General features: G+C 38.5%; 1 protein-coding gene and 1 long non-coding RNA gene across 5 annotated transcripts in view; both read right to left on the bottom strand.

Moving 5' to 3' along the window:
* Window positions 1-13,035, bottom strand: part of cacna2d3a (calcium channel, voltage-dependent, alpha 2/delta subunit 3a) — a 64,931-nt gene extending 51,896 nt beyond the window's left edge. For all 4 annotated transcript variants that reach the window (XR_013326110.1, XM_077715345.1, XM_077715337.1 and 1 more), the window contains exons 1-3: window positions 12,534-13,035; window positions 12,366-12,447; window positions 717-833 (exon numbers count right to left, since the gene is read on the bottom strand). Coding sequence is in view for 3 of the 4 variants with exons in the window: in XM_077715345.1 (XP_077571471.1) it covers window positions 717-833; window positions 12,366-12,447; window positions 12,534-12,643 (309 nt within the window). In the remaining variant the exon portion in view is untranslated. The remainder of the gene's footprint in view (window positions 1-716; window positions 834-12,365; window positions 12,448-12,533) is intronic.
* Window positions 13,036-14,908: 1,873 nt separating this feature from the next.
* LOC144201282 (uncharacterized) lies at window positions 14,909-17,755 on the bottom strand. Its single transcript, XR_013327304.1, has 4 exons — window positions 17,000-17,755; window positions 16,479-16,610; window positions 16,320-16,402; window positions 14,909-16,098 (listed from the first exon to the last, which is right to left on the bottom strand). It is a non-coding gene; the product is annotated as an uncharacterized LOC144201282 (long non-coding RNA).
* Window positions 17,756-18,122: the final 367 nt, after the last annotated feature.

The raw sequence follows: 18,122 nt of genomic DNA on the forward strand, positions 1-18,122 counted from the left end.
ACACATATTTACAGGTGCACCCTATGCCTTTCACAGGTGGCAGCCAGCGATAAAGAGGGGGAATTGACACAGAGACTTGGAGATAAAACCATAGTGATGGACAAGGCTGCGCGCTTAGACGGAAATTGAATCTCGGGAACGCCAAAGAAGAAAAAAGGAAACAACGAAGATGGAAGAGACAGTGCAGCACTAGAGAGAGAGGAACCAGACAAAAGATAGAGAGGGATCTTTGAGGAAAGATGTGTGTGTGCATGCTTGGCCTGACAGATGAGACTTTTGCTAATATAAGCAGAAGAGGGAAATTGGATAGTAAGTGAGATGGGTAGAGTTCTTGACATGGACGTTATTGGGTGTTTATTACTAATAATTGAGAAAAGGGTGAGCAAATGAGAAAGGATGAAGTGGAATAATGCAAGCAAAAGAAATAAAGAAGGGATGTCCAAGCTACAGCTCAATGGTGAACTTTATTGGCCTGTAGCAACTGCCATTAAAAGTTATAGAAATCAAATCTATTTGAACTATTTGACATCAATACACTTGTATAGAAAATATACAGTGTGATAAATTAGGTTGTGCTTTTCTGATACTTTATTGCTCGTGCTGGACATTATTTCTTGGTTCTGAAAAGTTTTTCAAGCATCATCATAATTACAACAGTTTATTTTTTTTTTATTTACAAGTTTATGTGTTATAAGCTTTAAGAGTGCATGTAGTACCTTCATTGCCTGGGCTTTCTTGTGAAACATTTCCTCCATGTTCTCTGCTAGTTTCTTCACTAGTCGCAGTCCATCAATCTCCTCCACATGCACAGCCCTGTCAAACTCCTTGTATTTCTGTAGGTGGTGGAAAAGTGCAACATTAGTATCAAAACCATCATGAGAAGACTTACAATGTCTTCACTCAGAGTATTTTATTCATATCTAACAAACAAATGAACATAACAAATTGATATATCAGACTGTATAATTATGGTCTTTTAAGGAACAGTCACTGTAATCATTTGAAGTTTTTGGCAAATGAAGATGAAAAATACTACGATGACACTAAAACTGGAAAAGTGCTTATTTTTGCTTACTTTTTTAATGCTGTGACACAGGTCCCCAGGTATATTCTTAATCCTTACCAACATGGATATAAACCATATTCTGTACAAACCCACGCATGTCAGCTCAGTCATTTGGCAGCCAACTTTACATTTTAGAAATCACACAAAAGTGGCTGTGATACACTCTGTCTACCACACTTGCTGCCTCACACAAAATCTTGGTATCCCTCTTCAGTAAAAAAAAAAAAAAACATTGAAAAATGCTTGCCATAAGCAGCACCTAAAATGGGGACACTGACATTGAATCCAGTTCATTGCAACAATTTGTCACATCTCACACACATTTAGCGGTATGGACAGATCTATGTTCCCGTATGAGAACTAGTACCAGATAAAATGCGCACGCACACACACACACACACACACACACACACACACACACACACACACACACACACACACACACACAGGCACACAGATGATATAAGAAAGGAAGTATATGGTATATGATTTTCTAAAATATGTGCAAAGCTGCTGGTAAGGATTTCTCACTGTTGAGAGGATTAAATGGGAGATTACAGTCATATCATATGGGGTGCCCTCCCATCTTCTAGGCACATGCTCTTAGCTACTCCTGCACAGCACCAGAACGAAGGAGGTTAAGGGAGTTTGAAAACTGGGCTTGCATTTTTTAAGATTTAGGTAATTGGCTGAAACGTAAATATTTCTATGACTCTTATAATGCACTCAGTAGAAAATATATATGTTGGCTAACGTGATTTTGTCTAAACAAATACCAAGACCTCAACCAGATGGACAAATGTAGTGCTTTATCTCACTAGCCTTTTTCTCTGTCTCTCTCACACACACACACACACACACACACAAAAGTCAATTTAGAGTGTTCATCCATTCTACCATGCACCATGCAAACCGGCGCACCGAGAGAAAAGCCATGCAAGGGAGAAGATGCAACTGGGAAAAATAGAACCGAACGGAGACTGAACCCTCAGTCTCAGATCTGTGAGGTAGCCATGCTTACCACTTCTCCTATTACTAAAATGGGGGCTCTCATACAATTGTTTTAAATACCAATGTAATATAGTCTTTAATTAATTGCAAGAGACAGTTGAGGCATTTTTAAAATTAGAACATTTTAGACAACCAATACCATCATTGTGCATGCATTATGTGGTCTGGTAAGAGGGAAGTGCCTATTAAAGAAATTAAATAGACTGACGTAGATAAGATTTTTGGAGCAATTATAGAGATTACAGAAAGGAAAGTAGGTTGGAGTTTACATGGCACATGATGGAAGGCAGAAAAAAAATCATGTTTGTAAAGGTTTGGTTTTCCTCAGGATTTCTGTCTTTACAATATTAAAGTAAGGGAATCCTCCACCGGAGATGAACAAAAAAAATTGGACTAACTTAGTAACTATAACTAATATATAATACATTTTGCTTTCTACAACTACAGCATAACAAGACCAACATGAACAAAACTATAATAATTCATATATTCCTTTATCCCGTTACAAACTGACATACAAAACCAAATATATAATATCTCTATCACATAAAGTGGCCAAGGTATTAACACGATGATGATACTTGTGATAGTTTGTGCCAATCATAAAACGCGTTTATTAATTGCGATTCCGAAAATGAATAAATGTTCATTTTGGTAATGTAGTGTGTAATTATTAGAACTGTATTTTGATTCTTGGAACTATAAATAGTATTATTCGTTAATACACACACCCTTGCTTCAGTAACTTGAGTTAAAATGGAGCATCTGTTCACCAGTAAAGCAGGATTTCCTGCTGGGCATTGTGGCACTAAATTTTATTTGGCCTCATTTGGCATTTGATAGATAAAAGCAAATGCTACTTGCCAGTTTCACATAATCATTCTGCATGACACGGTTCCAGATTGTCTACCAGGTTGGACAAAAATCGACCTTTTATTTATTTGTTTTATTTGTAACAATGGTAACCTATTTGCGTAGTTAATACGACTTCAATTTTGATCATTTTAGCAATTTAGAAAGACTCCACCAACATATTCGTTTTGGGAAGAATGGTTGTTGTAAAAGAATGTCAATGCAATGAGAATTAATACTGCGTAAAATAACATAAGGAGCCTTTGGAAGAACACTGTTTGAGAACTGTCCCTTTTCATTTGCCACTTTCCATACTGAAGTGTTAGAGCATAGATTTGCAAGAGACATCATATGTGTATCTCTACTATATGACAATGCATATTAGTCCGATGGGATTTGATGATCAAGTGATTAATGGAGGGGCAAAAACTTCATTTTGCACAACGACTGAACCCTGATCTCCCAAATCCCAGTTCATTTAACGCACCACTGATCACCATCTTCACCCAAGCCCATTTTTACACAATCTCACAGCTGTTAGATTCTCTCTGATTCCATTTTAAATATCCATCGAAAATGCGAACATAGGCATGTCGTGCTAACCACTTAATCACAATCACAATGCATTTCCTCAGGACATTTAGATATAAATTACTTTGAATTTAGGAAATATGTTTTTCCTCTGTATTTATTGTTTCCATCTTCTCTCATTCTATTTTATTCAATTAGCTCAACATTCAAAGTATTGCCCAGAAAGAAAACTCACTTTATCATCAAGTATGAAAGACATATGATTATGTTTAAAATATATATTATGATTAAAATATATCTAAATATACTGAATAAAAAGTTTAAGTTGTAAATGGTTGTCCATCTCCTTGTACCCTGCGATGGATGGGCAAACAGCTGCCCATAGTAGGCTGAGCTATGCTCCAGCACCCCCCACCCCCACAGTACACAGAAAAATAATTAATACTACATGTAATTAAATCACTTCATTTTCTAATATCAGACAAATCTGTATTTGGGAATTAAGACCGGCTAGTCATCCTTGTCGTGGTTTGGCACTTTAGGATTTACAAATGAAGCACTACTTGGGAGGAAAAAGTGAGTGGATGATTGGAATAGGGGGGAAATGGAGTGCTAATATAGACCCATAACCTTCAACTTGTTGAGGTTAATTTTGTCATCTGACATTAATCTATAAACGTTCAATTTTCCCAAGAAGGGAACCGCAACCAAACAAAGATTGATATTGCATTCCTACAAAAGTGGGTGGCAGAACCTCAAACAGTAAATCACTCCTGGATCACAGGAACTCCCCGAAATAGGAAATCCTGCCATCGCCCTCCTCTTTTCATAGCATCTCTAGTGTGATAGGCGACAAATTGTTCCCTCAAAAGAGGAGCGCTGACCGGTGACGGAGTGGAACAATTAATTTCACGCTTGCCCTAGCTGCCACAAAAGTGTGTTGGTCTGAGTTCGTATCTGGTGTTGCAGGAACGAATTGTAGAAATCTCTCTAAAGCAGAGCACATGTAACTTGAACAAACTATAAATGCTAAGCAAAGCTAAAGCTCTTATCTTGCCCAACTTGTCAGATTACCATGGAAGCTTAACCATATAACATTTTATTGATAAGGTTTATTTGTATTGATTTCATCAAAGATCATTGCAGATCTGTGGATATATTGTCCCCCTAAAAAAATTGGAGTTGGGTAAAAAAACAAATCTATTTTTTAAGTATTAATTAACTGCCATTTTTGGCGGGAGGGTTTTTCTTAATTTTGTTACTGGCAACCCCTTCCAGGCAAATGTGATTGGATGTCTAGTGGATGTCGTCATTGGAAATGAAACCTTCAATGCCATTTTTCCAGTTTAAATCTGATGAATGGGAGTGAATGTGTGTAAACTATCCATCTTTTTGTTCCCCCACAGATTAGTTGTTTATTTCCAGAAATGTGTGAGATAATTAACATGATCAGTACAAAGATGAATACCATGAATTATTACTAACATTTATAGTGATTGAAGGTAATTTAAGCAAAGTGTGAATAAGCCCTGTGGATAATCAGTGCCTGAGAATCTCTCAGTTTCAAAATGTTTGGTGATGGACAGCCAATATAATGTCACCCTGATGTGTGAATGTAAAACGTTAACACAAAACAATAAAATCAGCAGACCTGAAAAAACAACAGCCTAGTCTGCTTCTTCCATCAGCCCAAAACCTTGTTGCTCTTTCTTTTCATTTAAAAATATACACCAACATCCATTAAGCTGCAAAGTCACCCAGATCTCCCATTTGTGTGTGTACGTGCACGTGGTGTATTTCCACAGATTTAAATACTGCCCGGGGCTTATTGAGTGAAAGGGAAGAAAAACAGCTGTAGACTAACATGAGCATGCACCACGCGTGTATTCCGTAGAAGGCCTTGTAGCAGGCAGGGCTTCTCGCAGAAGCAAAGAATGTTTCCCAGCGTGCACGGTGTCTGCTAGTTACGCACCATTGCCCATAAGAGCGGAAGCCAAACTTGTGCTTTCTAATAGCTGTTATGCCCTCACATTCAATGTGATTGTAATGACTCTCATCAACACACATACTCCTGATGGTGTTGGGAACTCCACACCCAAGGACAAATAATAGATTACTTTTTTAACAGCGCAAGGGAATAATGGTAAGAATATTTCTATAATAAAACATAATTGCAGAAAAAAATGTCATACAGATGGCAATGAAGATGCAATAATTATCATTCAATCAGTCATCTATTCATTTTCTATGGTTCTTACCCTCATTGGGCATGCCAGTGACCTGGAGCCAATCCCATTCAGTTTTGGGGTCTATTACACAAAGCAGTTTCAGTAAACTTTGAGTCTAACTCTGAACTCAGTTGCAGTACTTGGTAATAGAAAACTGCATACTCGTTTTCATAACCGAGTCACTTTATTACGTTACGTTACGTTGTTTTATTAAAGACTGATTTATTTTCTTTCTAATATAGAGCAATCAGCAGTCGGTACTTTATCCTGTAATTAAAATTCTCGCACAAGCTATTCTTCTTCAGCATTATATTCGACGTAATTATAAGGAAAAACACGCCGGATTCTTTTCTGCCATTTTATATTGCACGGGTATAATCAAAATATATATTTTTTATTGATCTATTTAAAAAGGAATTTTAAAATTATTTTTAAAATCTAAATAAAAGATGTATTTTAATAGGGGTGTGTTTGCATTTTATTAAGCCGAAAAAAGCTAAGCAAAGCATGGATGGCATAAATGTTGAATTCATTTCGAAGTGTTTGATTGTGTGAGCTCATGTTGCTGTTGCCTACACTACAAGGTTAAAAAAAGTGTTGTTTGTGCGAGACATGAGGAAGTGCAGGTGAAGGTCTTCAGCAGGAGGGGCAGTTTCTACACTCATCTAGACTTCTATCTGCTCAGGAGAGATTTGTAAAAGAGGTGCAATGCAGTGTCGAATCAGAATAAAAGCATTTGTGTCGATGTGGATGATGACGTATGTTTGACTCGGCACTCATATTGTGACCTCAGTGAGTGTGCAGGACTATGCTGGGCCAGCACAACTACAGTAATGTGAGGCTTCTGCACCTGCGCAGTCTTACCCTAAGATCCCCTTCCACATATTATTTAGTGCCTGCATCCCATCCATTATTAAAACAAAGCAATGACAGGGGAAGAAGACAGGTTTTGAAAGGTAGTTAAATAATTGGGCGATGCTGAACAATCACAATTGGGGCTGGCATCAAATAAAAGTTTTGTATTTTCTCATAAAGCTTTAAGATATTAAACTCATTTTGTTCCCTTTTTGATGCTTTGAATTATTAATTGAATGAACAAAAGCATTTGGACTAGTTTAGTTTCGACTTACATACCGTCTTTTTAAACCCACCACCACCAACAACTTGACTGTATGTGCTAGCACTTTTGACAAATTCTTTTCACAGCGCTACTTACATACATAGTCAGGCAAATTAACCGAAAACGCAACTAACTCAATAAAAATGTCCATTTGTAATGTATTAATTTGTATTTCTTGCTTAAATTACGCATAAAATACACAATAATTTACCTGCAGGAAACACCCACCCTAAAATTTAGATATAATTAATCGTAGAATCATCAAGCAACAGTCCTTCACATAAAGCTGCACACCAGGATGTCTGTACATCTGTGTTTGTCATGTATGAATGCATGTATAATCTGCACAGCTGCGCATTGGCATGCACAGGTCAGCTGACACAGAGCCGCGCACCTGACGGTAGATTCATACTTTTCACACCAAGATTAGGCATCACACAAATTATTGCACGCTTCTTAAAATGTGAATGAGAAGAAAAACCCCACCTCTTGGTAAACACCAATTAGCCACTAAAATAAACACTTCACATCAGCGTTGGGAGAGACTGGCATTAAATCAAAGAGGCAGGCTGCAGAAAAAGGCATCAAAAGACATTTGATTTTCCTAAGCCCTCCAAATGTGGCGTCAGCACATGTGATCTAAATACTTTAATCGGGTGGCCAAAGGCCTTGCTCCCCTGGTAAGTCAGCTCTCTATGGCAGACGATGTGTGTTTCATGCAAGATGCTTTTCACATGCTTTTCTCACAAACAAAGCACTTATTACATTATGAGTAGGTGGCAGTGTTGGCTAAAGTGAGCTTTCTATAGAACATAAAAGGTTTAAGGCCCAGGCTGTACTCCATCCTGCTGACATTGTAATTAACTCGACATGACATGACTCCTTATTCCTTTAGTTTTTCTGCCTCACATACAAAAGAGCATCATGCTAGCAGCAGGACATTTTGCAAGATCATTTCGGTCGATAAGAACAAGTGAGTGGGGAGAAGAGAAGCAAACAGAGTGTTGGGTGCTTAGGGGAAAGAGGAGTAGTCGTTAGTATACACCCCTACGCACACCCTCTTGTCACTGCATCATCAGTCAACACTAATATGTATATAGCTCCTCATACAGAGTAAGACTAGAACGTCACCAACGCTAGCAGCAGATTGCCAACATCACACATCCCACACCTACAGCTAAGTCATCTTAGGCTAAAGGACGAAAATGTAAAAAATAAATAAACACAAATAAATAGCACTGCATAATACTGCGATGTCTTGCATATATTTTTCCGCTCACATGCATAAATTGAGGCTGCTTTCACAGAAACTAAGAGAAATTAGTCATCAATGTTCACACTTGAACATCTGAAGTGTTGGGTCACTGAAGGAATATATTGTATTATAAACAAGCATCGAAATATCTTTTTGTGTAAGACATTATATTTTCATACTTACTGTTATTGAACGAGCGGTTAACATGTTTATAAAGGCAAAGTTTTGGATCATTTACATTATATTTCGATTTAGGATGGGATTATATGACTTAATAGGCAGTGCCGGTTGCCGGTAAGGTGTCTTTTTATTTTGTTTTAAGTCACGGCTGGCGAAAGCACACAATTTTTGTCTTCCTTCATTTCTAACATGCACTTTTACAGTCTGGAGTGTTTCAATTTCTCATATTACTGTCATCTAGAGGACTGTCTTTGGCCATTTTGTTAGAAGAGATCAACGGATGAAAAAAAAAATCTGAACGGCGGCAAAGAAGGCTGGCATCAGAGAGCGTACTTGCACGCCAATCCATACACACATTTTTTTCTTTTCACCATTCAGGAAAATGGATTGCAGTGTAGCTGTCACACATCATTACTTCTTATCGTTCCCTTGCCTTTTGCTCTGTAATGCTACCTTGAATGTGTGAAAAAAATGATTGTGAGAATCATGGTTTCAGTATGCTTTATGTCGGAATGCCAAGTCACACACATCCAGAGATATACGTATAATGGGCAAAGAGTCTTTCAAATCATAGGCGAAAAATCCTGGGGAAAACAATGAGAAGGATGGGAGTCAACAGTGAGGAATTTCAGCTTCTGCAATGTGTGTTACAAGATGTGGGACAGCTATCATTCTGTAGTGGCATTACTGACAGGTACGCCAACGAGATCACGTAACTCAGTGACATCAGGGACTGATAATGGTGTGTGACGTACATTTTTGCTAATATATAAAAGAGCCAATAACTGAAGTGTGTTATTATGAATATGAGTGACCAATGCCATACAACTGGTGGCTTCCTGGTGGGAAAAATAGGCTGCAAAATTTCAAATATAATTTGTCATAAAATTGTATCATATATTATGATACACCAGTTAAATCAAAACAGATGTTTTCCCATTTAGGGTTACAGTCTTTCATCGATTATCTCGACTTCACATTTCCCAAAATTGTGATTCGAGGATGTCAGTCAACATTGCACACACATAAATTCTATATATATATATATTCTATATATGCACACAAGACTAGAGACGACATACACGGTCAACGAGACATGAAATTAAAGAATTGAACAGAATAGCAGTGAGGAGAATAAAATACAGAGCTCATTGTGACAATCAGTGGCTGATGTTCCATGTGAAGTGTGTAAACTGTAATTTGACTGCGACACTGTGCCGTCTCAAGAGGTTATTGATCCATTTTCCTTTATTTTTTTTCTTTTTACAGGACCACAGGCATACACTTATTTCCTGGTTAGTATAACCTTGAAATTAGAGATGCCGGGTTCCGGAAATGGTGTGGAGAGAACCAATTGGGACACATGGTGCAAGAGGAGATGCAAAGATTTAATTTCAGTTAAATCCAAAAGACAATGTTAGATAGATTGCACTTGCAAGAGTCTTATGTGACTCATGCATGTCACAAATGGTTTTTAACAGGAAAATGTTTTGATTTAATGTGAAAATCAAGCTGTTTTTGCCTCTAAACTTGGCTCGGTGACTCTTTGAGAAGAGATTGTAATGCTTGCTAATCCTTTTAAATAACATTTTAACAATGATAAGAACCTTTTTTTTATTAAAACTATAACATTCATATATATAGTGGATTTGGATTTGTTTCCCAATAAAATAAACCGTCTTTCATAATATCCGTTTTCCTTATTTTGTGGGTTTGCTAAAACAGCGCAACTTGATCCGACAGTGGCCCGGTGCTTCGGGCTGGCGTTTCCGCTTTGCCTCATTGGACAAGATTGCGCACACAGAGAAAGCCCAATATGTACCAGTAGGGCAGAAAAATCTTTTTCCGTCTGACCTGGCCGTGCTTGGGCTGGTGGGACTTTTTCAAGTGCCACCCCATAAAAAAAAGCTCTAAATAGGTGTATCTTATCGGCTCAAACATTTAATTATGAAGCGATAAGTACAACTACATTCATCTTATTTTCAGGTTGTAGAATTTGCTATTGGATTAACAATTGATTCGGGCAAGGATTCATCCTATTGCCACACATGCACAGATGATTTTGGAGAGGAAAAATTGGCTTGATTTTTCCCCAATTCTGAAGCCGTTTTTTTTATCCTTTACTTTGAAAATACGTTTAAAATCAAACTGATGAGAAACTGTGCCAAGCAAAAAACATTGACAAAGATCCTTAGCTAAATTACTGCACTCAAAAGATTTTTGCGACTAAAAGTCAGTTGACAGGAGTTTTGAAAGTGGGCGTTGTGGATGTGGTGTGACTACCACCAATTCAATTCGCAGTCAATGAGCAGTCACCTTCACATTCCCTTTAAGTATGTCATGGACGTGATGCACCAAAAGTCATTGACGGAAAAAGAAACTGATTTGCTTTCGTACAGAAGGTCAAAACCCGCAAAAATTAGGAACTGCGAGTAGACCTACATTTTTGTAAATCAGGTGCTTCTCTTCGTGTTTCCACATGCTCCATGGTGGTGAAAGCAATTCGCACAATACGCAAAATTTGACAATGCTCACCTTTCAGAAGAAAGGTGATTATGTTTATGTCTGTGCAACGGGGTGACTCGTCACCAGTAGGTGTTAAAAGATGCAAAAATTGTTTGGTTTTTTTGCAACAAGGTCCGCAGTCTTAACCCTATGGCCTTCATTTGCATTTTATAAGGAGGCCGTCAATCTATGAGGCGGGTTATCTCCTCTTTGGAGACGGTAAAAGATGAGAACTGGGAAGTTTTTTTATTCCATCAAAAAGATAACACCCTGACTCAAGCTTATCAGTGACTGTTGAAATCCACGCTAGAGGCATACAGTGTATATGTGTGATTCTGCATGTGAATATGCAGTGTGTGGCCGTGTTCACACACATGAACCGCAAAAAAATGCATCACAGTTGATCTAAACTAATGACCCTGACTAATTTTTGCTGGGTATGAATCTGTTTAAATGGAAAATAAATACAACCCTTTATCCACTGGTCCTGTTTAGTTAACAGTTTTCATTCTTGTAAGATGTATTTTTTGGAGAATTTGCAATAAAGCAGAGGAAAGGAAGATGAAGAGCAACATGTAAGTATTTAAACTGGGAATTTTGCCACACACTCCGCATCCAAATGGTGACATTAAAACATGCATCATGGGAAACTATTGTAGAGGTGTGGCTAAATGCATGCTACAACTTTTTTTCTTGAGCTGAAACTACAGACCGGATCTTAAGATTGTATAATTGTTTTAAATCAATTAAATGAAAGTACGTGAAAAATTAAAAATTCCAATTTACTCTAAATACATCCTGCAGCAACACACGCCTTAAATATGCATATAAATCATGCCTGTTACAGGCTTATCCATTCAGTAGATAGCTGTTGCATATGAGGAAAGTAGCCCAAAATTAGCTGTCCAATACTTCTTCAAATTATAACACGACTCCAAGCATTTGAGAAAAAGTATGACAACTGGGAACCAAGGCTGAATGCAAAGTAATTGCATTGCAAAAGCAATAATGCATCACAACACCAATGCCTTTTTAAGAATAATAAAAAAAACTCCATCCCAATGTACAGTATTTTGGAATTGTCTTAGAGCGGCACTTAATTAAACTAAGGTGTGAATGCTCCTCATTCATTACACTCATGGATCTAAATTAGGCAACTAAGTGCCCAGCAAATACCTAAATTTACTAGGGTGACTAACTCCAGTCCTCGAGAGTTACGATCCGGTCTGTTTTCCATATTGCCCTCATCTACCACACCTGAATCAAATGATCAACTCATCAGCAAACTGTCCAGAAGCTAGATCCGGATTATTTGATCCAGGTGTGTTGGTGGAAGGAGATATGGAAGACAGACCGGATGACCGGCTCTCGAGGACCGGAGTTGGCCGCCCCTTACCTATGAAATACCCCTGTGGATGTCTCCAATTAGTTAATCGTCCAATCTATTTTTACTGGAAGGGTTGGCAGCGATCATTCCCTCCCAAGCACTACCTCAACCATTTCCATATTGGCATTGAGGGCTGAGCATTAAATGGCAGCCATCACAATTCCAATGCATTTGACGTCTATTCCCGTCAATGGCAGTAACAGCCTTAAGTGGAGCTGAAGTTCACTCACCTTCTGCAGCAACTGTGAGCCTGAATACTTTGCAGAGATGGACTTCATCTCCCCACCAAATGCTGAAGCCCAAAGCTTCACTCTGCACGTTAAAAGAAAATGATAATAAACTTTTGATACGAGCAAAACAGTCCAAAACATCAGCTTGGGAAGAAAGCATTTACTCACACGGACGGAGGGACGCTTTGGTGTGAGCCTCCAACCTCAGTAATCGTGGAAGTCAGAGTTGTGCAAAGTATGAAAAGACAAACATTCCACGCGGCGCGTTCTAGCTGCATCTTCGCTTGATCTTCGTCCAAGAACGAATAATAATCAAACAAAATAAATAAACGAAATGAGGGAAAAAATCAAGCAGTCTGCTTGGTTGACGCATGCATGGTGGGCGCACGCTATGCGACCTGTCAAAAGTGCGGCGCCGGTAAACACAGGTTCGAGTCTGGTTTTAAAGTGGCGCTTGACTCCCTCCGCGAGAAAAGTCCACCACCTTTGCGTTTCAAAAGACAACTCCGCAGACGAAGAGGGGGCGTTTAAGGTGATATAGTACGGCGAAAAAGCCACCCTCTCCCTTCTCTCTCTCACTCTCTCTCTCCCTCCCTCGCTCGAAGCATCTGACGATTGGCTCCCGAGGATGCTGTTGTTGAATTACGCCATACTTGTGACCCAAGCACACCCTCGTATCCCTCCACCCTCTTAGACAGCGGCTTTATTACGGGGCTTTAATAGAAGTCCTTTTGCTTTCATGTCACATCAAGTCATGCACTACTATATGGTCAGTTCACTCAAGCAGATTACTGGGCAAAGTGCTGGTGGAGGGGAGTGGAGTGGTCGCATACAAAAGGGGGGCAGACAGGAAGAGGGTGTTTGGCATTGTCCAGCTGCTCGCAAGATGGGTGATGGAATGACATTTATGCTCCATCCAAGTGCACCTTATGACATTTATGCAGCATCCAAGTGCACCTTAACGGCGACGTGACACTGGCAACGTGTGGACATATGGCTGGTGAAAGAGGATGACAGCCCTGGAGGCAAAACATCTCACGTGAAAGAGCTGCAACTGTTTTGTGAAGAGATCAACAATACTGAACTGAATGGTGGACTCTTACAAGCAAAGTGGGGTTGACAGAAGTGGGGTTCAAGCTTTGCGCCCTCACAAGGTGGCGCTCACACTGGTATTACGGACAGTGTATATACACAGTATTTGTGAAATCTAATCACATTTAAACCTCCAAAAGATGTTTTCTCATCTAAACTGTTGATGACATGCATTCATTTTCTGAACCGCTTATCCTCACAAGGGTCAGGAGGGTGCTGGAGTCCAACCCCGGTAACTATGAGCTCCAGGCACGGCCGACTCCTTGAATCAGTGGCTAGCCGATCACAAGGCACAGGGAGTCGGGAAACCATTCACGCTTAGCTCATACCTAAGGGCAATTTAGAGTGTTCAACCAGCCTACCTGGAGAAAACCCACACAAGCCCATGGAGAGCATGCATGCATAAATGAAAATGAAAAAAAATGAAAATCAGACATAGGCATTGTCGTCATCATTGACTTGACAAAAAGCCTAGTAGTCATCATACCCTCAGCAGCGTATGACGAAATTGTATAGTGCTTCTCCACAAGTTCGTCTTCCCAGGCCAGACACATTTATGACATTTATTTATGACATATTCATACTTGTTAGCTCTCCGCCTTGAGCGCCATTTTCCGGCGACTACAAGTTGCCTCACCGATGCCAACAAGAATAAGATGGATCACTTACCTCTCAGTCTTTATACTTACCCTCCCTCAGTCATCCTGTGGAAGGTAGATCTGCACCAAACGACCTTCCTGTTTCTTCTGTTTACTCCACACAGTGAGGACCCACCAATCGAACCCTGGGCCTTGGGGTCACAATCTCTGTTCGATTGTTTTTCTCCATCAGCTGCCTCATTATTTGATTTTCAAGACAATTTTAGCATTATGAAAACAAAATGCATTTTTTTCATAACCTGTTTATGATGATATAAAGTTCGATGCAATATGATTTATACTTAAGCCAGCTGGAGGCAATATATACTATATCAAAGTAATCAAACCTATGGCTACATGTGGAGCAGAGTACTGTTTGTTACAACCATAGCACTCAGAACTCAAATTGGTGCTCTTAAGTCAGAGCAAAAAGCGGCAATAACATTTTTAGTCTTTAAAAATTCTTTACAAACAACCAGCATACAACTCACAAACTAACATACAAAACAATGAAAATGTTGTCAATGTAGCTTCTTTCTAATTATGATGATAATGATTAGGTATTATTGTTTCTAATAGAGTCATTTGCTGCTTTTATTTTAATCACTCTAAGGAGCAGGTTTTTTTTAAGCATATGACCTATACATCGTTCATCCCTTGACTTCTGTTGTGCTGTTCTGATTTCCCAGCTGCTCATTAGCGCCAAGGTCAACTTGGATGAAACAAAAGAACCACAGGGGAAGGATGTCTTGACAAAACTCGATATGTCATCCATTAGTGTGAAACTTTTCATTCATTAATATCAAACCACTTTCCAGAAATAGAACAATAACTTTTTGGAGTAATTTACCCGAAGTTGTTTTTGTTTATCAAGTCTAATTGGTTAGCAATTCCATGCCATTCTTCACACTTTTCTCATGTTTTGAATTTCCATATTTACTTTGTACATCTATGTTCGATTGTTTTTCCATTTCCACTTGTTTGTCAATCCATCTGCACAACATTTATTGAGCTTTGCTACCAAAGTGGATCTTGTCCTTGAACAAAGCATTTGATCTTCCATCTTGGCCAAAAACCAATGATGGCTGTGCCTACAAGTACTTGGTACTTTATTTGACAATGAAGGTTAATTGAATCTTTTGTACAAAAATTATCCTCATGGTGACTGTCAATATCGAGCGTAATGATGAATAGATGCTTCAACTCCTCTAGTGATCGATTGTAAATGGTGGTTAAATTTGCTGTCATTTTAATATCTGCCTTGTAAGTAGTTGTGTTGGATAAGAAATCCAGTTCGCACTTGACCATTAACAGCATTAGCACGTTAATGATGATGGGCATGTTAAAATGCATTTCCGACTCAGGTCTTTTCCGAACATTTTCTCTTAACTCAACATGTCAATGTGATGGTTGTGCTGGTGCAGGTGGTGGGTAGAATTTGTGTTTTATTTTTATGTTAAATATGTGTCCTGCAATTAGCTGACACCAATTCAGCACGTACCATTCCTACTGTTGGCTGGGATAGGTTCCAGCCCCCCATGACACTCATGAAGATAAGCGGTTCGGAAAATGAATGAATGGATAATACGTGTCATTCCAATAGAGGAGCTACCAAAATGTACTTCCAATTAATAATTGGGGAAGTGCATTTTTTTGTCTATTACTTTATATTGAGGTCCTAAAAAGTCAAAAGACAGCAATAAAAAGATCATGAAAATAAATGGTTATTTTATGTTTGCAGGAGTTTTTTTTATGTTTATCGAAAACAAATCATGCACTTTATTATCAAAGTCATGTTTATAAGAATGCCAAAGCATCTTAAATCAAGTAAAACCGAAATAAGTCTTGCTTTCAAACATTATACAATTCCTTTTGTCCCATAGGGTGAACAGCTTTAAAGTTTTTTACTTTCAAGTCTTAATATATTACAGCAATTTTCAAAGACTGTCATAATGCTGTTTTTTATTGACTGTTTTTCAGGTTCTTTTCTTTCTGATTGGCATCTTCGGTGCAGCAACAAAGGAGCAAAATTGGATGAGTGCAGTGAGAATAAATTCCCTCAGACACAATCATAACTATAACATGAACATAAATTGAGCTTGTAAGACAAAAAAGACTCGTTAAACCTGATTGGCATTCGAACTAAAAAAAAATCTATTCAAGTTAATTGACAAAAAGGATCACAAGATCACATCAAAATACAAAAAAAAATTCTCGGTCCTACCATATAGTCCAGTAGAGGTCACTGTGGCTCATCAAAGACTTCTTGAACATTTCATCGCTGTGTGGATAATGGGATTTTCTTTGCTGTGGAATGGAGGACATAAAACATGGAGTGGAAATATTATGACTTTTTAATGACATCTAAAGCTTTTAATCTTACACATCGGTCCTTGAAGATACATGCCCAGGAACAGAAAACTCTCTTAATCATTTAAAAGAGAGATGTACTGTTTATGCCACTCTGGTTTGCAAGGAGACATGAGTCAGCAGAGGACATCTGCAGGCTGACAAGCTAAAAAAAAAAAAAAAACGGGGAGAGTCAAATTCCAATGGATGTTCATTTCACTCATTTCACTCAAAAATAAATGCAACACTTGCCCAAAGTACAGTGGAGTACAGTTGCTGTTTCAACAGGCATCCAGGAGTAAATGATGAATGTAAGACTTCAATAGCTTATTGTTAACTAATAAATTCCCATGTGTTCTTATTTAAGTAAGTGATCCATTCTTCCTACTTGGGCTTCAGGAAGAATGGAAATAGTTGAGAGCATTTTATTTTGTCATCGTCCGATTTACTATAGTTTTTATTGGAACGCAAATTGACAATTGCAGTGCAATCTATTAGTGTTTTTATGCAAGTGACATGCAGTGGGTTTTGTGTCTAGTTAGAGGATTTACTTACAGTATAAGTTGAACTGAGTGAGGTTTGATGCTTCATTCAGAATTACTTTCCAATGGTATGTTCATTGCTTGGTCGGAATCAGCATATGTGGAACACCATGATCCAAACTCAAAATTCCTAATCATTACTAGCCCACAGGCTGTGCTGCTTTGTTGATTATCACCTCATTCGCAATAATAACATGCCTGAAGGCTCAAATTATAGGCCCTCCATGCTGGCTGTGCTGATAGGCGACGGGGAAGTCTGGATCTGTTATTGTCTTGACTGCAAGGTCCAATTAAAAGTTGAATCACCAAGTCTCAACACACATTAAAGAACCTTATTGGAACAAATCAGGATCGGCATAACAACAGCAGATTTAATCACTCTGAGCTACGTTATCTCGGACAAGAGGAAGAGAATATTTCTCTAATGAATTTCTCTCATGCTTATTTTTTTAACGATACTAAAAACTGTAAAGATAAAGAAGAAGTTGAACCCAACAAACCCTGCTTCTGGTCTCTTGAGCTCCCAGGATGCAAAGCAGCTTATTTACTGCCTCCCCGTCCCAGTTTAGCAATCACAAAGAAGCTGTATGGAGAACCCTGCAGGCCTCTCTTCCTTATGACTGGCAGCTTTACATATAAAACGGTCAGGCCTATCAGTCTGTGCTCAGGCCATAGCCACGAAATCCACAATCGGCAGCTTTGAGCACTCCAAACATGCCCAATCTGGAGTTCAGCAAAAGGAGAGATTAACATTGAACACAACCCATGACTTTTTGACTGATGTTTTAAGGTCATCCTAAACTGTCTCTTAGGATGCTAAAAAAAAATGTGCTGATTAATTCCCCATTTTCTTCCTGTGATCTTTCTTGTCTAATCGTTTAGTCAATCTTGTTTTGCATCAAGAAACGAGAAGGAAACTAATCTCTGTGTGGCTCAGAAATAAACATACATACTATACCAGCACTACTATATTGTGCAGGCAATGGAACTTGACGATCAAATCCTGACATCTAGTGGACGTTATGTAATGTCACGCCCTCTTTAAGTAGGTTTACTCAAATGAATAAATATTAATTAGCAAAATAGATTAATAAAATCAGGAATATTTTTTCAAAGGTGGGAGTATATTAGTAGAA

The sequence above is a fragment of the Stigmatopora nigra genome, chromosome 1, assembly GCF_051989575.1.
Source record: "Stigmatopora nigra isolate UIUO_SnigA chromosome 1, RoL_Snig_1.1, whole genome shotgun sequence".
Taxonomy (NCBI): Eukaryota; Metazoa; Chordata; class Actinopteri; order Syngnathiformes; family Syngnathidae; genus Stigmatopora; species Stigmatopora nigra.